The sequence below is a fragment of the Notamacropus eugenii genome, chromosome 3, assembly GCF_028372415.1.
Source record: "Notamacropus eugenii isolate mMacEug1 chromosome 3, mMacEug1.pri_v2, whole genome shotgun sequence".
In the NCBI taxonomy this organism is placed as follows: Eukaryota; Metazoa; Chordata; class Mammalia; order Diprotodontia; family Macropodidae; genus Notamacropus; species Notamacropus eugenii.
This window is the reverse complement of record NC_092874.1, coordinates 481,397,600-481,420,965: the sequence shown is the minus strand read 5'-3', so window position 1 is coordinate 481,420,965 and position 23,366 is coordinate 481,397,600. Positions and strand designations below refer to the sequence as shown.

The following is a 23,366-nucleotide window of genomic DNA, read 5'->3' as shown; positions in this document are numbered from 1 at the left end:
CCATTTTAAAAGTAGAAAAAACACAGCCTAGTACAGACAGAAATGGAGAATTAGAGATATGTAATTGAAATGCCTATTAGATATCCAATTATATATGTTCAAAAGGCAGTTAGTGCTGTAAAACTAAAATTTAAGACACAAACATATGCTTACCAATATATAGCCATATATTAACTGTGTTAGGCCCTAAATATATAGATCTTAGAGTCATCAACACAGAGATGACAGTTGAACCCATTTGGAGTTATTGAGCTCACCAACAGAAAATAGAGAGAGAGAAGGAGAGAGGGCTCTTAAAGAAGCTGGAGGTGTAACCATTGTTAGTGGGTGAAGACTGAAAATGAAAGGAACAGACAGATGAGGAGAACTTGGTGTCACAAAAACCAAGGAAAAAGAGAATGTTTGGCAGGACGGAGTGGTCCAAAAAGCCACCAAGAGGTCAAGAAGGTTGAGGACAAAAAAGAGGCCATTGGACTGGAGTGTTAAGAGGTCATTGTCACTTTAGACAGAGCCTTCAGTCGAATAACAAGCATTAATCACTCACTATGTGTCAAGCAGGGCACTGGAAACAAAGAAAGCAAAACTGAAAACAACAACCCAGCCCCCACCCTCACTGAGTTCCCCTTCTGATGGGGCAGGCAACCTGCAAACAGCTGATTACCTAGAAGATGTATATGGTGGTCATCTCAGAGGGAAGGCAGTTCCCAAGTGGGTGGGGATGGAGAAGAGTAAAGGACAAAAGCCAGAGTCCAATGAAGGCTTTTCTAAGAATGGAGATCTGAGAGGGTTTGGAGGTAGCAGGGAAGGAGAGACAGAGGGGCCAGCTGGGAGTAGGAGCAACAGAATAGGGTTTTTGTTTGTTAGTTTTGCCTAAGGAGAAACTTTGATTCACAAGGATTGGAAGAGGAGGAGGAGGTGGGAGTTTTTCAACCTTGAGATTGTGATTAATCTCCCACTCCCTTCAGAGTCTGGTGATGATAAGGATTGGCCTCCACTTGTTCTCTCTCACCCAGCAAGGAAGAAGAGAAATCGGCTTGGGCACTAGTGACCTACAGTGGTGGTCCAGGTCTCAGGAGCCTAATTTCTTGGCCTCATACCCATATGGAAGGGATGATGCAGATAAAAGTTATTGTGTATATGTGTGGTGCCTGGTCAAGCTGGGTTTTCTCATGGAGGTGACAGGTGAGGTCTTTGGCAAATGATAATGGAGACCCAGAGTTCTTGCTATGACACAGACCAGAGTAGTAACAGACTGCAGGTCAATAGGTTTCCTAGTGGAGTAAAGTCTCCAAACAGACCATGAGTGAATCCATACAAACTACATCAGTTCAGCTCCCCTACACAGCTGCCATGTTTTCCCACCCTTGCAGGGCTCTAAAAGGAGAAGCCTTCACTCTCTTCACTTAGACTCTAAGTTAAGAGAACATGCTGACCTGCACTGATAGATGGCATTTTCTCACATGGGAATTTCCTAGAACACTGTCCAGGGTTCAGTCCCTACCCCCATCCCTTCATGCACTCCAGGCTCTAGCACTAACTCTGGACCTTTGCAATGGCGAGCTTCCTCGACTAGTGTGAATCCCTTCTGCCCTTCCTTACAAGTGGTGAAATCCTTCTCTCCTAGACTCTAGGTTTCACTCTGGTCCTACTCTTTCATGAAACCGTTCTCAATCACTCCCGATAAAATGGTCTCCCTTCTTCAAATTTTCTTATAGCTCCTTATCTGAACCTATCCTTTCCCCAAAGTAAAGGTATAATGGAAAAAATGCTAGACTAGGAGTCAGAATACGGGGGTTCAAATGCTACCTCAAACACATAAGCCTGTTACCCTAGGCAAGAGACTACATATTCTTAACCTTATCTTCTTAATCTATAAAAAATATGATAAAGATGGTTATGCCTACTACGGAACTCAGAAGACTCTTCTGTAGATCAAAGACAAGTTTGCACAGTGTTTTACAAACCTGAAAATGTCATATAAATGTAAGCCATGCCTGGGATCACCATCATTTGAGTCCACGTCTTATGACCCTGATATAATACCAACTCCTGGAAGGAAAGGATGGCATCATTTGTGGTCCTTGTATCTACAGCATCTTATACAACCTAGGTGCTTAATAAATGTTGAGTTTTAATTACTGACGGAGTTGATTATAGAGAGAGCAAAAGGTTCAGTGTTCTCTCGGTGTCATTAATTAATCAATAAGCATTTGCTAAGTGCCAGGTGGGGCAGCTAGGTGGCACAATGGATAGAATGCCAGGCTTGGAGTCAGAAAGAGTCATCTTCCTGAGTTCAAATGTTGCTTAAGACATTAGGTGTATGACCCTGGGCAAGTCACCTCACCTTGTTTGTCTCAGTTTCCTCTTCTGTAAAATGAGCTGGAAAAGGAAACAGCAAACCATTCCAGTATCTTTACCAAGAAAATCCCAAAGAGGGTCACAGAGTTAGACAGGACTGAAACGACCGAAAAAACACAGCAAACTATGCAAGGCACTGGCCTAGGGGCTGAGGACACAAAGACAAAAGTCACAGCCCTGCCCTCAAGGAGTTTACAATGTGCATATATATGAGTACACACAAATCGCAAACACAGCAGATACAAGGAGACCTTAGGGGAGGAAGCATCAACCCGGAGGGGATGCAGAAGGCAGAGCCCAAGCAGAGCTCCAAAGACACAAAGGAGAAGGGTGCCTATGAGGGGGAGGGATTTCACCAACTCTCCTAAGCCTTAGAGTTCCAAGTCAGTGCATTCGCCTCCTAGCCCAGCGGACTGACCAGAAAGGAGATGAGCTGTTAACTTTCATAAATGACATCTGAGCCCCTTTCCCTCCTTAAATCTGATCTCCGTTACCTTGCAGATGGTCACAAACTGCTGGTCATTCCCGGCTCCAACCACAAGATAGCCGTCCTTGGTTTTGAAAGCCTGAAAAACAAGTATAAGAACTTTAGCACAAGGAGATACCACCATCCCCCATGAGCCTTGGCCCTTCAGTCTCTCTCATTCCCCATATCCAATCTCACCAAGTCCTTCCATTTCTACCCTTGAAACACCTCTCATATCCACCCCTTCTCTCCTCCTGCCTAGACTACTTCAGTGGCTGCTGGGGGTGGAGTTGGTGGGGAGGAGTATTCCTGCCCCAAGTCTGTCCCCACTCCAGTCCATTCCCATGTCACCTCTACTCAGGAACCATCAGTGACCTTCAGACCCAAATATAAATCCAACTGGGCTCTTAAAGTCTTTCAGAATATGGTTCATTCTACCTTTTCAATCTTATGCCTCACTGTCCCCCATATACTCCAAGATTCAGTGATAATGGCCTTGTGGCTATTCCTCCCCCAAGATGTTCCATCTCCAGTTACCCTTGTCCTCCATGTCTGGAATGCTCTCCCTCCTTGTCTCAGCCTCCCACCTTCGACTTAGGTCAGCATTGAACTCCAATCCAACCTTCTACTTAGCCCTAACCCCAACAGCACTCAGGGTTTTGAGAATCAAATGAGGTAATGATACTTGTTCAGTGCTTAGCACATAGTGGGTGCTTAATGAACACTTGTTTCCATCACTACTCCTTCTGAGATTACCTCCACTTTACCTATATGGTGGAGATACTCTCATATATACATATACGTATATATATGTATGTGTGCGTATATGCTTGTATGTATATACATACATACATATTTGCATGTTGTCTCCCCATTAGACTATGAGCTCCTTAAGGGGAGAGACAGGGTTTTTTTTCCTTTCCCCCAGAATCTAGAACAGTGCCTTGCACATAGTAATCACTTAATAAATGTTGATGCCTGACTGATCAGCACATTAGAGGTGAAAGGGAAGACGTGAGGGGCCACTTATCCAAATACACAGGGGTAGGAAATAATACATCGTACATGAGCAACAGAAAAAATGGCTCATCTTTCTGGAATGAAAAGTCCTACAGCGTGCGTTTGTTCAAAAAGTCAATACCATCCGTAAAGGGGAGAGCACTTTGAAAATCTCCACTTGTTTCTGAGAGTGACATGCCAAGAATGTCTCCCACCTTCTGGATCAATCTCATATTTTTGCCTGAAAGCTTGATCTCTTTCTATCCAGTGTCTCAAGCTCAGACTTCACCCCCCGCCCACATTTCCAGGTACAGCCTAAATCTGTTCTCCTTTATCCACAGACAGTGGCTTCATCTTGCCTTCACTGTGCCATATTCACGGACACGCAGACCAGCTCTGTCTTCTACAGTTTGGAAGCTACTTTGTCCAACAAGTCAACAATTCTAATCATGCTTGAAAATGAGCTTTGACAGCCTGGAAATAGTTCAACCATGTAGGCAGATAGAGCCATAGCCAACAAGAGATGAAGAAACATTGGGGGATGCGTTACCGCTTTAACTTCTCAACTAGATGCTGAAACAGCTGCTCACATTAGCATTAGACTAATTATCAGAAATTTCAAAACTGAAAGGAAAGAACAAAATGAAATGCTAACAGGTGTGATCAATTTAAAAGTTTGCTACGACACTGGGATTTACCTACGAAACAAGCAAAGAGGTATAGCCCCGCCTTCTCTCCAAAAGAAAACAGGATAAAAGATCCAGGTGGGGGACCCCTTCTGAAGGCTGGACTTTTCAATTTGCCCTAGGGCAAACCTCTTAAAGGCCTTTTTAAATGTGTGTCCAGAGTACTCAAGAGGTAACAACAGAATTTCCATTACTATGCAATAGTTGTTGGTGTGCAAAATAGTAGTGATGGTCTTTAGCAGCAGAATCACAAATATGAATGTTTTCCCAAGAAAAGACATATTTCTGGCTTCATGGTGAAATTTTACTCACTACATTCCATTAGAAGAAGTTTGGTTTTTCTCATCTGCAAATGAGAAAAGGCAGGACTCCTATGCTTGCAAACCCAAGGTGGTATTTCTTGCATGTCATCTATATGGGTTTTTCCCCCTGCCCCATTAAAAAAGCCAGGGCAAATTACTCAGACAGAGCCACACAATGATTTTGAAAATATCAAGGAGTGCAACTAGAAGACTGTTTTTCTCTTCATCACAGAATTCTGAATCTAGAACCGGAGAAGACTTTGAGGCCATCTACTCAACCTCTCTCATTTTACAGATGAGGAAACTGAGATTCAGAAAAGTAAAACCACTTGCCCAGGGTCAAATAGAGGGAGCAATGTCACATGGTCCAGCTTGCAGAAAGTTCTCTGGAACCTTTCAAAGTAGTGCTGTGGCTACTGTGGCTCCTAAGTCCCTTGAGAAAACACTGCAGCAAGGGATAAATTATATGTACGTTGTGGGGAAAGAAAAGGAATTTTGATGACTTGCTGAAATTTGGTTTCTTACATTTCTGTCAGAATGGAAGCCAATTTTACAGATAGTTTATTCCTGCAGGTCAGGGTTGTATACAGGAAGTTTGGATGAAAGAGCTCCTAGACAAAACCGTGAGCACATAAAAAAATTTAAGTAACGGAGAGACAGTGGGGCCTGTGGTCAGGGCCCTTCTGGAGGTCCTTGGAAAGACCTGGAATTCCAGGTATTATGGCCCCAAGCGGCTGCTCTGAGCACAAACCCTAAACGCGCTTGGAAGTGCATCCTTTGTCTTAAAGCTTTTAGATATATGAGCTGGCTCTTTCTGCTTTCTCCAGATTATGAATCACTCAGGCTAGGACTTGCCACATTGAGGGGAAAAGTTTGTGACCAGAAAACATTCAGTTACTCAAATGCTGGTTAATTGAGGATTTTCTCTAACTCGTTCATTTGGAATAATTGAGAAAACGAGCAGAATTTGGAGAAAATCATGACTGCAGCAGATTTTTAAACAAAGATTTTGTGATTTATGCGTATGTAGGACCTAAAAACACAACACAGACTAATATGATAATAGTAATAATCACGGATCCTTATTTACTAACGTTCTCAGAATACATCACCCATTATCTCACTTTAGTGTCCAAACACCCTGTGAAATAGGAACCAGGATATTGTCATCCACATTTTACCAACGAGGAAACTGCCTCCAGAGCAGCGATGTGATGCCCACGTGCCAAAACCAAAACGAGCGAGCGAGCCCTCTCCTCTCCCCAACCCAGTTTAACACATTTCATTTGCTTCTTTGGCAAGGGATTTCATCCAAGGCAGAGGACCAAAAGCCTCCATTCCAGCCGAGTTCTGAGTGGATCCAAATGAAGGTGGTGGTGGCCACCATCATCCCAGGAATCTTGCCTGGGTCTTCTGCCACAGGGCTTCCTAGGGCCAGGGACAGATGTCCAAGCTGGGTGCCCTCAAAAGCCTCTGCCAGAGGAGCCAGATTCCCAAAGTGCTTCTCTGAAAGCTTCAGCTCAAAGATAAAAGCCTCATTTCAAAACCATTTAAATATTAATCGAGGCTTCTAAAGCTGGGAGAGAGGAGCACAAGGTGAAGGCAGGCACAAAGCTACCTTTGTTCCAGGGCAGCGCCCACCTGGCTCACCTCCCTCCCATCTCTCTGCATCCAGCTCTCATCTCCACTGCCATTCTAACGAGACCCGCTTTGCTAAGGGGGGGATCCTCCAGCAATTTCACGTTGGCTTTTTTTCCTACTAATTACTTTAACAAGCATTTTCCAATTACCTCCTTGGCTTTTAGAGCTGCCTCTCCATATTTTGGCACACGTGCCATTGTTCACACTTCGAAGACCTTTTTTATTTCTTTTTTAAGCCTGTGACAAGTTTTCAGGAAAGGCCTTATGTTTCCCTGAAATCTAATCCTGCTTATCTAATGGTCGATATTGCCTAACCTGTATCAAGCACTACATGACACGTTTCTCCAAGTCGATGCTGTGGTTCCTCCGTCTGGGTAGGAGGCGAGGGATCTAGGTTGGTAACATGTCAAGGCTCTAAAGATATGTGACTGAGAGAACAACATACTTGCTCAAGTAGGCACCTGAGTGATACCCACAGGAACTGAGAGACAAGAGGCAACCTGGCATTACCAAGGAGAGGCCATCTTTCCCATCAGAAATCCCACAAACCAAAATTTAGAGTAAAAACAAAAGCTATCACCCACAAAATGTTTAAAAGAACAAAAGCATTTACACACCCGAGAAAAAACTATGGAATCGGAATGCAGAATGAAGCAGGCTCTTTCTTCTGGTGTTCTATTTTGTTTTGTTTTTTTTCTCATGGCTTCTCTCATTCATTTTAATTCTTCTGTGTAACATGACTAATGTGAAAATGCATTTTTAATAACAATTTATGTGTAGAACCCATGTAAGACTGTATGCCATTCTGGGGAGGGAGAAGAGAGGGAAGGGGAAAAATTTAAGACTTATGAAAGTGATTGCTGAAAACTGAAAACAAATAAATTAATTTTTTTAAAAGAACATTTACTAAGCAACCTTTAGTACTAGGCAGTAGGAATACAAAATGAAAAGTCCCTGCCTTCAAGGAGCTTATAACTTAAGCTTATAAGATGTGTACGTTTATTGGCAGAGCCAGAGCAGATATGAGGAGATGGGGGAGGTTGGGGCTGGGGAGGCAGGAATCAGAAAAGGCCTCATGAAGAAGATGAGGATTGTCTCACTTCTGGGCCATTGCTATATCCTGCTAGTGGACCTCCCTGCCTCAAGTCTGGAACCACACAGTGTCTCTCCCAAGCCCCTCCTTGGGGCTTGCAGCACTCTATAAGCATTCTCTCCACCAAGCAGAAGTCAGTCTCCCTTGGAAAACTCCAAAGTATGAAAAAGCACCCAGGCTTGGGTGCAAGCTTGGTTCCAACACCCTCCCCCTAAAAATAGTAATTGGGGGAAAGGCACTAGTAGGTGGGGAATGAGGAAAGACTTGTGACTGAAGCATGAGTATCTTCCTGGTCAGTGTTACAGGAAGGTGCAGCTCAGTGGGTGCTCAGGAGGAGCCCTCCAATGGCCAGACAGCTCCAGGGAGAGAGAGATGAAGGGCCTCTGCCCAGGTCTTTGGTTTCCCCAGCAGGCTCTTTAAGGCAAGTCTGTTCTCTCTGCCTCCAAGCTGGATGACTTTAGGACAATAGCCCTGCAAGCCCATTCCCTCCCACTTCAGTACCAGAAGTCAGGGCGTCCCAGGGAGCTGGCTGACCTTCCCAAGAGCAGTGGCCCTTTCTCTAGCTCCATCCTCAGTGACACAAATGATACCAAGAGCTCTGCTGCCCAGACTCAGACACAGGCCTGCCACTAGCATCCATCCCTTGCAAAGGGCCATGGGTCCTGCAGCCTGGATCCTGCTCCCTGGGTCCTGCAGCCTTACCCAGGTCCCCAGACAAAGGTTCTGTGGGGCTGCCTTCTGGCAGCCCCTACTTCCCTAGGCCTGGTCCAACTTTCTTCAGTGAGCAGCAGGGGAATCCATCACAGAAACAGATCACAAAAGTCCTGAAATCCAGACACTAGGAATTCTTTCTGAATAGACCTGAAAATTAAAAGGCACCAAACATCTCAAACTTAAGTAGTGCCTTCTTTGATGATGAAGATGATGATGAGAGCTAACATTTATATACTGCTGACTATGCAGAAGGCATCATGCTAAGCCTTTTACAATAATTATCTCATTTGATCCTTACAACAATCCTGGCAAGTAGGGGCTATATTATCTCCATTTTACAGGTGAGGAAAATGGGGCAGATGGACATTAAGTGACTAATCCAGGGTCACACAACTAGTGTCTGTGGCTGGATTTGAACTCTGGTCTTCCTGACTCCCGTTCAGGCACTGTATCCATTTCACCGTCTAGCTGCCTATCAATAACTATACCATATTCATAATCTATTAGTCTAAGTATTAACTATGTGCCAAGGACTTCCCTGCCTTCTAGTACCTTATATTCTACTAGGGAAGAAAACTGACCTCCTCATTAAACTGTAAGTTCTTTGTGAGCTGGGATTGTTTCATTCTTTTCGATCAATCAAACTCTGTATAAAGGAATAAATAAAAATGCTAAATGTCTGCCATATGCCATGCGCTAAGTGTAGCTACCACTCTGTACTTGTACCTATCTCTCGTGCCTGGCACAGGACATGGCATGGCAGCCACTAACTGATTGAGATCCAGACTGTATTCGGTGTCTACAGAGGAGGGGACATCCTACAAAGTCAGCACTGTCAGTAGGGAGGGTACCTGATGTGCACACTCACTCCACTGATACAGACTGACACTCCCTTTAGGAGCGGTAGTTGATCCCATGGTCACAGACCTGGAAGGTATCAAAGCCAAGGCTGGTAATCCTTACTCCAAGCCCAGCCCCTCAAGAAGTGAGGGATTCCAAGACAAAAACAATACCATGTTTGCCCTCCAATGGCTTCCACTCATTCCTCTAGTCCTAACATGAGCTTGGCTTGGTGGCTCCTCCAACATGGAGATTCGGTGAGCATGCCTCTTGGTGACATGCATGGTAACATGGAAACAGGACCCAGCCAAGGAGCATCACTCCTTCTAGAGGCTCCTAGGAGTCCTAGAACTCCAAGGCAGTGGATGGGTTTGCTGCTCAATCGTTAAAGGTTCCCAACAAACACAAACGGATATTATGTGCCATAACCAGGATTGGGGAAACAAGATCTTCCAGTCATCAACAACTGCTCACCAGGAGAACAACATGAAAGCTTTTGGCTCAAGAAAAGGAAAGACTTTCAGTAAACCTCTTGTTTAAATGAGTCATGTCTTTTTTTCCCTTTCCATGATCACATTTTTAAACAACTGACCATTAGACTATTTGATAAGCCTTATTAAGCCAGGACAGAGAGGCATCATGATTTCATGAGGACAGCCCAAATTTAGTACCACAAGCCCTGGGTTCAAATTCTGAGTCTACCACTGGCCACAGTCCCTGGGGCATTTGCTCTAATTTCTTTGAGCCTCAACTATCTCATCTGTTCTATGGAAATAATGCTGCTCACAATAGTTCCCTCCCAGGACTTCGAGGTGGCTCCAATGAGGATGCACTGGAAAGCCCTTTGCAAACCTTAATCTTGTCACTGTCATTGGGATCAGACTCAGTGTCCTCTGAGGGCTTTTTCAGTTCACAGGAGCTGTGTGATGCTAAGGAGCACCAAGAAAGGAACAGCACAGGATAAGAGGTAGAGACCTCCGCAGAACAGAAGCCCAGAGATGGAAAGGGTCAACAGTGCTAGCCAGTCTAGTCCCTGCCTTGCAATGCTCCCCTCTGGCACACCCAGGGAAGCCACCCTTGCTTGAAGACCCACTACCTCCCAAGGCATGGATGAGAGGAAGTTTCCTCTCCCTAGCTCTACACACATCCCCTCCTCTTTGTTCTGCCCTCTGGTACTAAGCCAGGCAAGGTTAATCCTGCTTCCATGTGACAGCCTGACTGAGCACTCCCATCCTTCCCTCCAAGGCTCCTCTCCTCCAGGCAAAACTACCTGAGTTCCATCAACTTCTCCTCTTAGGGAATGATCTTGAGTCCCTTCATTCTTTATACTTCCCTCCACTGGAAAGTCTCCAGGAGAGCCATGACCTTTCTAAAATGTGGTGCCCAAACCAGAACACAATGTGGTAGCTATGCTCTAGTGGCAGCAGAGTAGTGACATATTCCCTGACACCATGTCTCACAGTGCAATACAAGCACCTCTCAGAGAGGAGCACAGAATCTGGTGCATGGTAGGTATTTAATAAATGCTCCTTGCCTCATGACTGGCAAATATAAGTAGTCAAGGCTGTGGAAACATCGAGGATATTGGATGGGTAAATACTTGTCTATAGGGTCTCCTGGGAACTGACTGAACACACATCCTTTGCCTTAATTCAAAAGGATGGGGGAAAATACCACCCTAAAAGATAATTAATGCCTGTAGTAGTTCTGGGCTCCTGCTCAGGCTGGATGTCTGGGCTTTCAATGATGGGAAAGGACTGAAGCACTCTTGGATGATTGGTTGAAGCAGGGAAGAATGGGTATTTGGGGAAGGAGGTCTCCAAATCTAGAGGGCTGGAATGAACAATGGGAGTGGGCAGGCATGAGTGGGTATGGCAAAGAGAACCCAAGCCTGGGTCAGCTCAGTCACACCTCCAGGATATCCAAGAGCTAAATATTGGGCCTGAGGTCATGGTGCAGCCTGGACTGTTCATAACTTTGCTCTCAGTGGTGATGGTGTAGAGAGCCTCCATGGGATACTGTACACTGGACCACTAAGCAGTGCCTCCAACCCCAATCCATGCCACAGGACAGTGCAGGGGGGGGCCACCTGTACCTGCTCTCAGTCAAGTTCAAGGGGCTGCAACCCAGGTAACTGATGAAGAATAGACAGAAAGAGCAAACAGGGGAGACTCATGCTCAGAGTTAACAACAAAAGAGAAGAGAATCTATTTGTGGGAGATCACTGAGGTCAATGAGCTCATTTTACAGAGAGGGAAACTGAGGCTTGAAAAGTGAAATGCCTCAATGTGAACCTAAATCTTCTGACACCAGATCTAATACTCTGAATTCTTGCTTTCTGCCTTCTACGCAAGTAGCGTGTAAGAAATCCCTTTGCCTTGGTCACCCTTACCCTACCCCACTTTCCCATATATACACAAGGACCTGGAGTAGAGCCAGAAGAGGCCTCAAAAGCCATTTAAGCTAGTGCTTTCATTTTATAGTTGTGGAAACTGAGGTTCAAAGTTATGAAGTGACCTACCAAGGAGATAGGGGTAGTAAGTCACAGAGGCATGATGAGGACCCCAATCCTTAGACCCTGTACCACAAAGACACTCCCACCAAGCTTCTGAAAAGAGCCAGACTCCCTGAGTTAAGTTTCCTTCAAAATATCCATTTTCTTCCCAAAGGCCAACTCTCCCTTTACTTTGTGGCATTTGCCATCAGTGCCTAGTACAGCACCTGGCACACAGTAGGCACTCAAGGAATGCTTGATGACTAATTGATTAATCACATATAGAAACCAAAGTAAAGTTGTCTGAAATAATCAGATCATATCCCGAGAGTTCCCCAATGAACCAGGACCATCCTTGGGTCCATTGATATCACCCTTTGACCCCATTATGACTGATCCCTCCCCCACCCCAAAAACACATTCAAATTAAATGTCACAAAATTTTCATGGAGTAAAGTATGAAATCAACTCGAGTTCTAGCAGAATTACCTCTTCTCATTGCGAACGGTCTCTGAGTTTGGCACAGACATAGAAGGGTTTTGTCAAAGAAACAGGAATCAATTGGGGTATGGGGGTGAGGGGTGGACGCTGGCCAGTTCTACAAAGGCTTAGCAAATATTATCGAGTTTTATGATCGAACTTAATTCCCAAGAACCCCCTTGGATTTGTCAACGCACGCTTGTGTTCCAGCTTTCACAAAATGCCCAAAATAACGGATGGCGAATCATACTCTCCATTGCGACATGAGTTTTCCATTACCTTCCTTATGCCCGTCACTGTGGACTCCCTTAGCCAGAGCATGCGTGCTCAGAGAGGGCAGCATGAGGGGGCTGCTGTAATGAGACTGAGGTCAGTGTTTCCAGCTCAGTGCCTCTTCTGCAGACGTTTACGACTGAACCATAAAAATTCAATTAAGTTGAAATTTGGCAGATAGGTGGGTTCCTGGTAGGTAATTTTAAAGAAAGGGAGAAAAAAACCACTGACCAGGAAAAAAAAATCCAATAGTTTCTCACTTGAAGGAGAATTTAAAAAAAAAAGAAAGAAAAATCTGCTTTGAGGAACAGGTGTTGTCAAGTTATTTTTAAGATAGTATTTTGCAAACTAGATTTTTATAATCATCCTTTTGAAATTTAATGCTAAAATCTGTTGCCAAACAAATTTAGGTACTGGCTAGATTTTAAATTAAATATCTAGTTTAATTTTTCTATAAAATGTTCTGTCATTTCAGACATGCAAGATAGCCATTCAAATTCTTACGCCGCATAACATGCATCGATAATTACAGACTGCTCTTCTCCAGGCACGATCTCTTGGCAGAGATGGGAAAAGAAAGAGTAGAAAGCTGGAGAGGTGGAGGGCTCAGGGAAGGAGGGAGGCAGGGAGTGTTTGCCAAGTTCCACTTGAGGTCCTAGAGTTTAAATTTAAACCAATAATGAAAACAGTCAGTGTATAATCCATGCCTTTGAAATGATTCCCAATTTCTGTTCCCCTGGCACCAAGAATTTGATTCAAATCAACAAGCACTTAGTAAGTGTAGAACCATGTGCCTGGCCCTGTGCTAGCGCTAGAGATCCAAAGAAAAAATTAAAAGTGCCTGTCCCCAACTAGCATACATCCTATCATGGAAAATCACGTGTAAATACAAATTCGTAAAATGTAAACTTCAGAGACTCAGAAGTCAACGTCAGGGAAGTTAAAGGTCTAATAAGAAACCTAACCAAACCATGTAGCCCAGCTTGGCTTGGCTTTCTCCCTGCTAATTACTCATTTCTTATCAGGTTTAGACTACTTCAAAGGCACTCACCAAGAAAAGCTTCTATCAAGGCTCAGAAGTCAGATCTCAAGCTAAGATCTAGTTTGGATCCATACGATCCATCAGGGAAAATATGATGTCAAACTGTCTTGGGGTCACAGAGAGGGGAGGAGTCCTAAATATCCTCGAGATAAGGGGGTGCTTCACCTTTTTGTGCATGTCATAGGTCCTTTCTTAAAATAATGTTTTTAATACATTGAATAAGATAAATAGAAATGCAAAGGAAACCAATTATATGGAAAGAGAGGTGCCAATTTTCCTTATCCAAGCTCATAAGCCCCTCATCAAGAAGCCTTAGTCTGAGCTGACCAGTCCTGCCACAGGAATCCTTCTTCTCAGAATCCTGAAGGAGAGGTCACAGTCTGCTGAAAGACGTCAAAATGGCAGGGACTGAGTTACCACATGGTCCGCAGCAAGAGGTCACAAGATTCAATCCAAATTCCAGTTACCATCTCTGGGCCTCATCTGTAAGAATGAAGAGGGTGAGCCGAGACGATGTCTTCCAGCCCCTTCTAGATCACAGCCTTTGAGCCTGGGAGCTCCGAAGAAGGTTCCTAAGTGGACCAGCTTCCTAACACCTCACCCTCTCAGGATCTGATTTCTCTTAGCAAGCAAATGTTTCATTTTTTGCAATCTCCACCCTGCTCTTCCCTCTAGGAATAAGCAACAAATCTAATCCGTCTCCTGTGTAACAACCCTGCAAATCGTCTTAATGCAAAACTATTATTAATGTACCTTGAAGATAATAAGAATGCTCCCCCTAATCGTCTCTTCCCCACGTTGGACATTCCCCATTCCTAGACCCTGGTGGGAAAAGTGAGGTTTTAAGTTCCCTCTGCCCCCATCACTATCCTTTGGACAGCTTTTGGTGAGGACCCGAGGAGAAGCCTTTGAAATGCTCTATCCAATCCTCTCTCTCTGTAAATGAGGAAAAGGATCCCGGTGACATAACACTGGGGAAGGGGAGGAGAGTCACAGAACTGGGATCTGAACACAGGCCCCTGAATGCCAGTGTAGGCAGGGCTCCTTCCATCCTGCCTCAGGCTAACGTCCAAGTGGGCCAGTCAGACCAAGGATGATTAAGAAAAACTAAATACTTCTGGAGCAGCCCACTGGAACCAAGCAGAAAAACTCCAATCCTACTTCCTTATGAAAATTCTTCTAGTATTTGGAGACAATGGCTATGTACCTGCCAGTCTTCTTTTATACAGACTAAACTCTCTTCCCTCCTCTCAGTCTCTGTAGGTCCTTCCTCATGTGGCCTGGGCTGAAGGCCCTTCAGTGGACTGCTTGCCTTCCGAAAATATGGCAGCCAGATCTGAATCCATTACTTCTCCTCTCAGTCTAACTAGGGCACAGCATGAGGCAGGGTCACTTCCTTCCCTCCTGGATATTAAGCACTGGTTGATGCCACCTAAGTTTCCCAGAGCAGATTCTAGCTTCCTCTAGTATAATCAAGGCTCATCAAAGCAACTCTACGTATTCTATTGTGGCTTAAAATACTTGTTTTTAATCTAATTAATTAAGCTCCTTTAACGATCTCTCCCACTCTTCCTTTCTCATTTAGAAAATTCAAAAGGTGACTATTTGTGGAGAAGAACTTAAAATAGAAGAAAAAGTTCATGAAATGTATTGTACTTCAACCTTCTGGGATGAGGAAGGTCATAGTGCCACCGCATCCCATGTTCTCAGAAAACTTCTGGAGTTGCTCAAATCTGGGCATCACCAAAGCAGAGAAGACTGTGTCTCTACCATGCCACAGCAGACTTCTTATCCTGGAGGTCCCCCTTGGCCCTGTGGTCCCTTCCTCTGACTGGCCGGCTTCCCCCAGGATCTCCATTTGGAGCAGAGTGCCCAGGGCAGGCAGGTTTCATTCCCTCTGGGCTCCTCTCCCAGCTGGAACCTTCTCTCTCCTCCTTCTCCTACTCTTCTGCTTCCCTTTACTTGTTGTCTTTTTTCCATGGGAATATAAACTCCCTGAGGACAGGAAATATCTTTCTTTTTGCTGATACTTTTCTCCCCCGAGCTTAGCACAGTGCCTGAAACAGAATCAGTGTTTCCTCAATGCTTCTTGACTGGATCTGTCCTAAGGAGAGCAGCCAGAGCGTGAAAGAGCCTTAAATCCCATCCAGACAAGGAATTAGTCATGAAACCATGGAAGCCTAGAAATCAGATGAGTGGGGAGAAGCATCCAGGCAGGCTCAAACAACTAAAATTCTGGCACCTGGGAGATGGTTTGGGGTTAGGGTTACGGTTAGTGTTAGGGTTAGAACGATTGAGGGTGAGGGTACATGATGGCCAACGGTAGAACTAGCTTGATGCAGCAGGAGAATGCCAAGTTCCAAGTCAAAGGACCCACATTCAAATCCTAACTCTAGCACTTACTGTCCTTAGACAATTCACTTAAACATCCCTGAATTTCAGTTTTCTCATCTATAAAATGGAGCAACCAAAGAGCATCTAAGATCAGCTAGGCAGTACCGTGCCCAGAGCTCCAGGCCTGCAGTCAGGAAGACCTGAGTTCAAACCTGACCTCAGACCCTTACTAGCTGTGTGACCTTGGGTAAGTCATTAAGTTCTACCCGCCCTAGTTTCCTCATCCACAAAATAGAGATAATAATAGCACTTCCCTCACAGAATAGTTGTGGGGATAAAATGAGATACTATTTGCAAAGTGCTTTGTAAAACTCTAAATGCCATATAACTATGATCCCCACCCTCCTAGCTCTCAAATTAGCATCTGGAGGATGGGAAGCAGGGTCAGGTCCATTAACCAGAGGAATCCTCCTCTGCAGAGATAAGCCAGGCTTCCTTATGAGCTAAGGACTTCTCCATCAGTGGCTGTTAGCCAGCAGAAGGAAGGTCACTGGGCAGAGATGCTATAGAGGGCATCCCTGCCTGCAAGGAGCGTGACTTGGTGCCACCGAGGTTCCTTCAGTTCCAGAATCCTGTAATATCTACAGCGTCCTCTTCTCCCCAAAGTCAAAAGAAATTGTTTCTTTGCCCAAAGTTGACAATTCTGGGAAAATAGAGGCAGCTTCTGCTCTAGCATTGGCCCCAAATAAGGCACCAATATGAGTTAACTTGTAAGAGAATGATGTTCAATTATATTTCCCTCATCTATAAGAAAGAGGCAGGGTAGGGTAATGGGTAAAACACTGAGCTAGGAGTCAGGAAGGCCTGAGTTCAAATCCAAACTCTGACACAGACTGAGTCACTTGAGTCAAGTCACCTCCAATTTCTATGTGTCTCAAGCAGCCCCCTAAGACTCGGTTACAAGTAGATGATGGTTTTTACTGTCAGCAAAGGAAGTTTTTATATCAGGAAAGGGGTAAATGACTGTTTTATAATTATGTGTGGAGAAATAATGATAACCTTCATGGGCTGATAAGGAAACATGCTTTGCATGACTTTGCATGTATAATGGTATCACACCACTTGGTTTCTCAATAAGTCGGGGAGGGACTGAAGGTGGGGAGAGAATTTGGAACAAAAAATTCATTAAATGAATGTTTAAAATATTTACAAATTTTTAATTGAATAACATTTTAATTTTTAATTTAAAAGAATGTTTAAAAAACAAACAATAACATCCATGAAGTTTCATCTCAACCTGCCCACTGAAGGAGGCATCAGGAAGATCTCATTCAGTTCCCACAGTGGACATCGATGAATTGGATCACCTTATCTGAAAAAAAGATAGCCTTCATTTCCCTTCCAGCTATACATCTAGACAGCTAGGACGTACATAGAGTTGGGGGACTGGAGTTAGGAAAACTCAGCTTCCTGGGTTCAAATCCAGCCTCAGACACTTCCTAGCTGTGTGACTCTAGGCAAGTCACTTAACCCTGTTTGCCTCAGTTTCCTCAACTATAAAATGAGCTGGAGAAGGAAATGGCAAACCATTCCATTATCGTTGCCAAGAAAACCCTAAATGAGGTCACAAAGAGTCAGAAATGACTGAAACAAGTCAACAACAAAAGTTCTAAATCTAGGCTTCCATGATATTCAATGACGAAATAACAGCATTTTTCGGTATCCATGTTATCTACAAAAAACCATTCATTGCACTTCTCTGTGAGTGACTTTTAAAACTGTGATTTGACCTCATGTTTCTCAGGTTCTAATAATATAATAATAACCTCCACTCCCCACTAGGCAACTGTTCATCCACAATAAATCATGATCAATTATTTTAAAGGGCTCTACATGGAGTTAGAGGACTTGAGTTTGAATTCTGGCTTTCCCAGTTGTTATTTGTGTGACCTGGGGCAACTCACTTCACCCCCTCCCTACTGGCCTCAGTTTACTCATCTGTAAAATAAGGAGGCTGAACATTCAAATCTACGACCTAATGATCCTTTCAGCACTCCCTGAATACCAAATCTACTTTGAGCTGTGTCTTCTCAGGCTTTTCTTCTCAATTGAGTACTCATCCTCATTAGCAAACCCTGGTACTACTGAGGAAATAGCACTGCTCTCCTGATCTTGATGCATAAGCAATGCATTTTGTACAAGTGTCTGCAGTGCTAACAGCCTCAGAGGCAAGGGACTTGTTTTACACGTGGAACAAGTGGCTCCTATACAAGGAGGTTTAGTTATGTCCCCAGACTCACCGAGAACTAGGGTCAAACCACTGACACCAATGAATCAAGCTGAATCATAAATATTGTAAAGACATTGCCAAACCTTTAAACTGACTCCTCAAGGCTTCTCCAAGTTCCCAGCCGCTTGGAAATGGGAAGAGACAGCTGTCTAAAGCATAATTTAGATTTAGAATGCACCTATGTCCAAAAGAAAAGGGTGTTGGAAAGATCAGTATTTTGAAGAGATTTATAAACAACTTTCAAATAGACGTCAATTGTCCCCAAAGCCAAGACATGAACTAAGTGATTCATGCAGACATTGGGGATGTTGAGCGAACTCGGGCAGAAATATACGTAAATGGATCCAGTTCACCAAGGACAAGAAAAGTGGAGTTCCTCCTCCCAGAGTGGGCTTTGCAGTCTTCCTGGCACTTTTTGCCACCTGCCAAAGAAAGTCCACTAAAAAAAAACAAAACCAAGAACCTCCCTGTGCCCATGAACTCTGCCAGAGTTCCACTCACTGTTATGAGAAGGCCCTTCCCACCATCATATCCAAGCATCCTTCCCCTTCAATCTTAAAGTTCCCCAATACACTTTACTGGAGTGTTCTTCTCTGGGCACTGTCCCTGCTAATGCCATGCCCAAAGAGGGCATTAGGCAGGGCAAAGGATGGGAAGGGAGAAAGGAGGTACCATTTCAGGATTATGAAATATACAGAGAAGCATATAAGATATATATATTAGACACACATATATCATAATTTTTAGTGCTTAGCAATTTATGCCCAATTTCTGGCTTCTGGGGCAATGCTGGTACTAGGTCTGATTTTGTGATCCTAGAATTAACTCCCTCTTTCCCTTTATTCCCACAGCATACCCAGAATTTATAAAGCAGCAGATTTTCTCTGTTATACAAACAGCAAAATTAATTAATTGGTTAATTAATCTGTTGTCTGTCAATCACCCAAATGGCCTGTGAATCAACCTCTGACTTTGGTGAGGTCCTTTATCTGAAAGTGTTTATTTCTATCATAAGAAAAATCAAGCCTACTCCCTTATCTTATAGGAAAAAAACACACAAAAAATCTAGGAGACATAAAAGAGGGACCCTGCGTGAGGACCAAAGTGAAGAATTAAGACAAGGGAAAACTGAGAAGTGAAGAGAAGGAAACGAGCACTTCTGTGGCATCTGCTAAGGACCAGGCATTGTACTGACCAAGGGTTATACAAATATTATCTCACTGGATCCTCACAACACCCCTGGGAGGTAGGAGCTATTATCATCCCTATTTTATAGAAGACGCTGAGGTTCATAGAGGTGAAAGGATTTCCTAAGAGGCCAATAGCTTGTGCTAGCACTTCATGACACTCCCCCTTCTTTCTCTTCCCTTTGGATTGATCTGTGGATGTTGTTTCCCCCCAGGAGACTATAAGATCCATGAGAGTTGGGACAATTTTCCCTTTTTTTCCTGTTTTGGAGGACGAGAGGTTGGGTGGGTACTCCTAACACCTAGGACCGGGTCTGGCACATAATTGGCGCTTAATAAGCCTGTGCTAAATAGAAAGGAGCTAAACAACTTCAAGTCCTGCCAAATTGGGAGTTTGGGGATCAGAAACTTTATGAAGTTTTGTTGCTCTGAATTCACTCTTGAGGCAAAATAGAGGCTCAGGTCTTCGGACAGCAGCCCCCTACCAAAGTGCCCCTCGACCCTTCAAGGACTGAAACAAGAACTCGGTGTTTAATGAGCCTAGGGGTCTGAGGAGAGATTTCACAGTCAGTGAACTTGACATCTTCCTTGTCACTAATCATTGGCTTCCTTTGCAATCCTCTGCATTTCATTTTGTGTATTTAAAAACATGATTCTGAGAAGGGGTTCATCAGCTTCCCCAACTGCAGTCAGATGGATGGCTCAAAACAAGTGAAGAGCCCTGGGCTGGACTTTGGGGCTCAGGAGCAAGGCTGTTTCTGCAGCCTCACCCTTGTTTAGCCAAAGGCCAATGGCCAAACATTTTCTAGTTTGCAATGTTGTGGAAGGAAAGCTGAAATCACTTTATGCAGATGAGATCGGGCCCAGACCGAGTCCAGATCTGGGTCCTGACGTCCCTTGTCCAGTCTCCCTCCCAGTGACCACAGCATGACAGACATTTCAAAGTTCACATAAAGGAGACTGAAAAAGCATGGCCAGCGCTACCATCAACGGAGGAGAATGTTGCCTTGAAAATTGACAGAAACAAAATTGAATTCCTGTTTTCAAAGCATCGCCAGCATAGCTGCCAATGCACTTGAGAAATGGTTGCTGGTTATCGTCATTTAATTAGAAAGGATGGGAACCTTTGGAAGCAGTGACCATGCTGGCTTAGAGTTCATGTGAAGAGGGAAACATCGAACACACTCTGAAGGGAGTCCTAGGCTTTAGGAGACCAGATGTCAAAAAGTGCAGAAATCAAATCAGTGCCATTCTATAAAAAGGCAGTGTGGCATAGTAGGTATAAGATCAGCCCTGGAGCCGGGAAGACTTATGTGTTAGTCCTGTCCATAATAAATACAAGCTGTGTGATCAGGAACAAGTTACCCAGCCTCTCAGTGCCTCAAACAAATATCCAAGAATGCAAATTTCAGAAGAGTTATTGATCTTCACAGGTGAAAAGATTCCATGCTAGAAGTTACCTAGAACAATGAAACCGCTGCTACTATTTCCTTGATTCCTCCAAAGGGGAAAGGCATAGATTCCATAGGTAATAAGCTTAAGAATGGGGAACTCTCAAAAACAAAAGTCTCCTGGTACAGCTATCATCGGTTCAATAGAGAAGGGCACAGAATGGCTACATGGGGAGCCACAGAGCTAGCAGTTGTGGTTCCCTTTGTCTGAGAGCCTACACTTAGCATCAGGGACAGACAAGAAGATTCCTAATGAGTCAACATAGAACGCTTAGGTGGAGGAGACTCCCAGGACAAACCCTCGCTGGGGCAATGAGCCAGTCCTCACCCAATCCAAGCTAACCCTGGGCAATCAGCATAGCTGCCCTCTCTAGACACTGATCTCAACCAATGGGTCCATTTTTGGTCTACCCCTTTCCTACATCTACAAAGAGGAAATCCAAAGGTTCTTATCACCAATTTCCTTACAGCCCTTCACTTTTCTTCAAGTCTTACCTAAGGGCTAATACAAACAGAAGCTTGTAGAGAATAAGCATGTGTCAGTAAGAGGGCACTATCCAGTGTCCAGGGCTTGGGCAAGTCACAGTCACCTGTGGTAAGTGTTGTGATGGGGGGCAGTTTCTCTTCTCTCCCTCAGGGTCACTGATTCACATTGCCCTAGTGTAGAGGTTTCTCAGTACATGCCTCAGTGTAGAGGTTTCTCAGTACATGCCTCAGCCTTCCCATCACCTCTCCTCAGCTGAACAAGGTAAAGGATATTATTGTCAGAGGTCATAGAAGGTTTCCAGGACGACCGGACTTGAGCCAAACACCAAAACCCTCCGTGGGTATACGGTTCTGCTTCTCTGATGACTTCCTCACAAAGGGCTTCATCTTAGATTTCTGTGCTACAAGTAGCATGTATACATATATACACACATATATACATACATACACATATATGTGGCTGTTGTTGAGCCATTCATGACCCCATTTGGGGTTTTCTTGGCAAAGATAGATGAGGAAACAGAGACAAACAGGACTGAGTGACTCACCCAGGATCACACTGCTTAGAGTCTGAGGCTGGATCTGAACTCAGGAAGATGAGTCTTCCTGCCTCCAGGCCCACAGCTCTACTCACCACACCACAGAGCTGCTTAAGTACTTAGCTATTGTTTATTCTTTGCTAGAATTCAGGGTTTATTTGGTTTGGTTTCACCTGGTGCCTGTTAAATACAGGATATACCTTGAAAAGCCTCTAGATGGGCACGCTACCAACAAGCCTTGGTCATCCAGCCTCTGCCTGAAGATCTTTTCTTTGCCAAGACAGCCTATTTCATATATGGAAGGCTCTATCCAGCCACAAGTATCCCTGGCCATGGAGCTCAAATGTGTCTGCTCACAGCTTTTTCCATGCTCTGCCTTCTATGGAAGAAGAGAATCAGTTTGGTTCCTCATCTGAGTGACAGCCCATTAAACATTTGACCAGAGTTCCCATGTCTTCCCTCAGTCCTTCCTTCTCAAAGACAAACATGCCCTTTGTATGAGACCAACTCCAAGTGCTCCCTCCCTGCCTGGCTGCCCTCCTCTGGACTCTCTGAAGCTTGAGGACTCCCTACTGTATCTCTCTGATATTCACCTCATTGTGCCTCCCCTATAAAACTTTCAGGTCATAATCTTATCTTACATCTCAGGACTATGCAAATACAGTCAATATAACTAATTTGGGAAGGAGACAAGGTAAGTTTTCCTCATGGAATATATAGAAGTCATTGGCATTATGCAGAAGCAATCCTCACTAAAAGCACTAAATGAATCCTGCAACCAATGCCAGCTTTTAGGGAAGTAGGATGCTCCATAGTGGGAAGAGCACTTGTCTGAGGGATACTTGGAAAGTGGTCATCACAGTGTGGACATTGCTGCTAACAACACAAACCGTGCCACCTCAGATCAGTCACTTCCCTTCCCTTTAGGAAATAAGGACATTGCTTCTCAAACTTGAAATCATATGATGAAAGCTGTTTGCATCAGGCCAATCTGATAAGGAGCAAAACCAAACATTACAAGAAACAGATTTGGGGAAAAGACTAGAAATTCTGGAGAAACAACCAGAGTCATCCAAAAGATGAGAGTCTAATGAGTCCTTTGTAGACAACAAAAATGAGAAGGAAGGCATTGTGCAAACAGTGTGGAAGGGAAAACCTGCTAGAAATACAGTGAAAAGCAAATATGGAGTCGTGCCTCATAGTACATTCTATAATAAATTCTAGGTAGATCGTAGAACCAAGTATAAGAAATAAAACTATAAGAAAGTTAGAAGAGGAAATGATGTCTCTCAATTCTAGAGTACAAGTAAATATTTAACTTATCTTATTAATAATAAGATTTATATGGAATTGATTAAGTAAAATTTGAAATTTACACAACCAAAACAATAAAATTAAGTTAAGGAAAAAAACTCCAGGGGAAAAAAACATTTTAGCAACCACAGGAGAAAAATAATTTAACATCTAAAATTTATAAGAAACGGATAAAAATATTTCAGGGATCTTAGACCCCCTCCCCCATTGAATTGATGACATTTTACAAAGGATCTGAACATTTTAAGACATTCACATACTGTGACTAATTACTTGAAAAAACTTGAACTTGAATGATAATGAAAGAATTAAAATGAAAACAACCTCAAAGTACCACTTCATACTGTTCTCCAAGCAAAAGGAAAAAAATAATGAAT

The 23,366-nt window shown here is 43.8% G+C and overlaps 1 protein-coding gene across 4 annotated transcripts in view; it reads right to left on the bottom strand.

Annotated features, from left to right (window-relative positions):
- SUGCT (succinyl-CoA:glutarate-CoA transferase) overlaps window positions 1-23,366 on the bottom strand; it is a 634,978-nt gene that overhangs the window by 418,422 nt on the left and 193,190 nt on the right. For all 4 annotated transcript variants that reach the window (XR_011964838.1, XM_072599106.1, XM_072599108.1 and 1 more), the window contains exon 10: window positions 2,853-2,924. Coding sequence is in view for 3 of the 4 variants with exons in the window: in XM_072599106.1 (XP_072455207.1) it covers window positions 2,853-2,924 (72 nt within the window). In the remaining variant the exon portion in view is untranslated. The remainder of the gene's footprint in view (window positions 1-2,852; window positions 2,925-23,366) is intronic.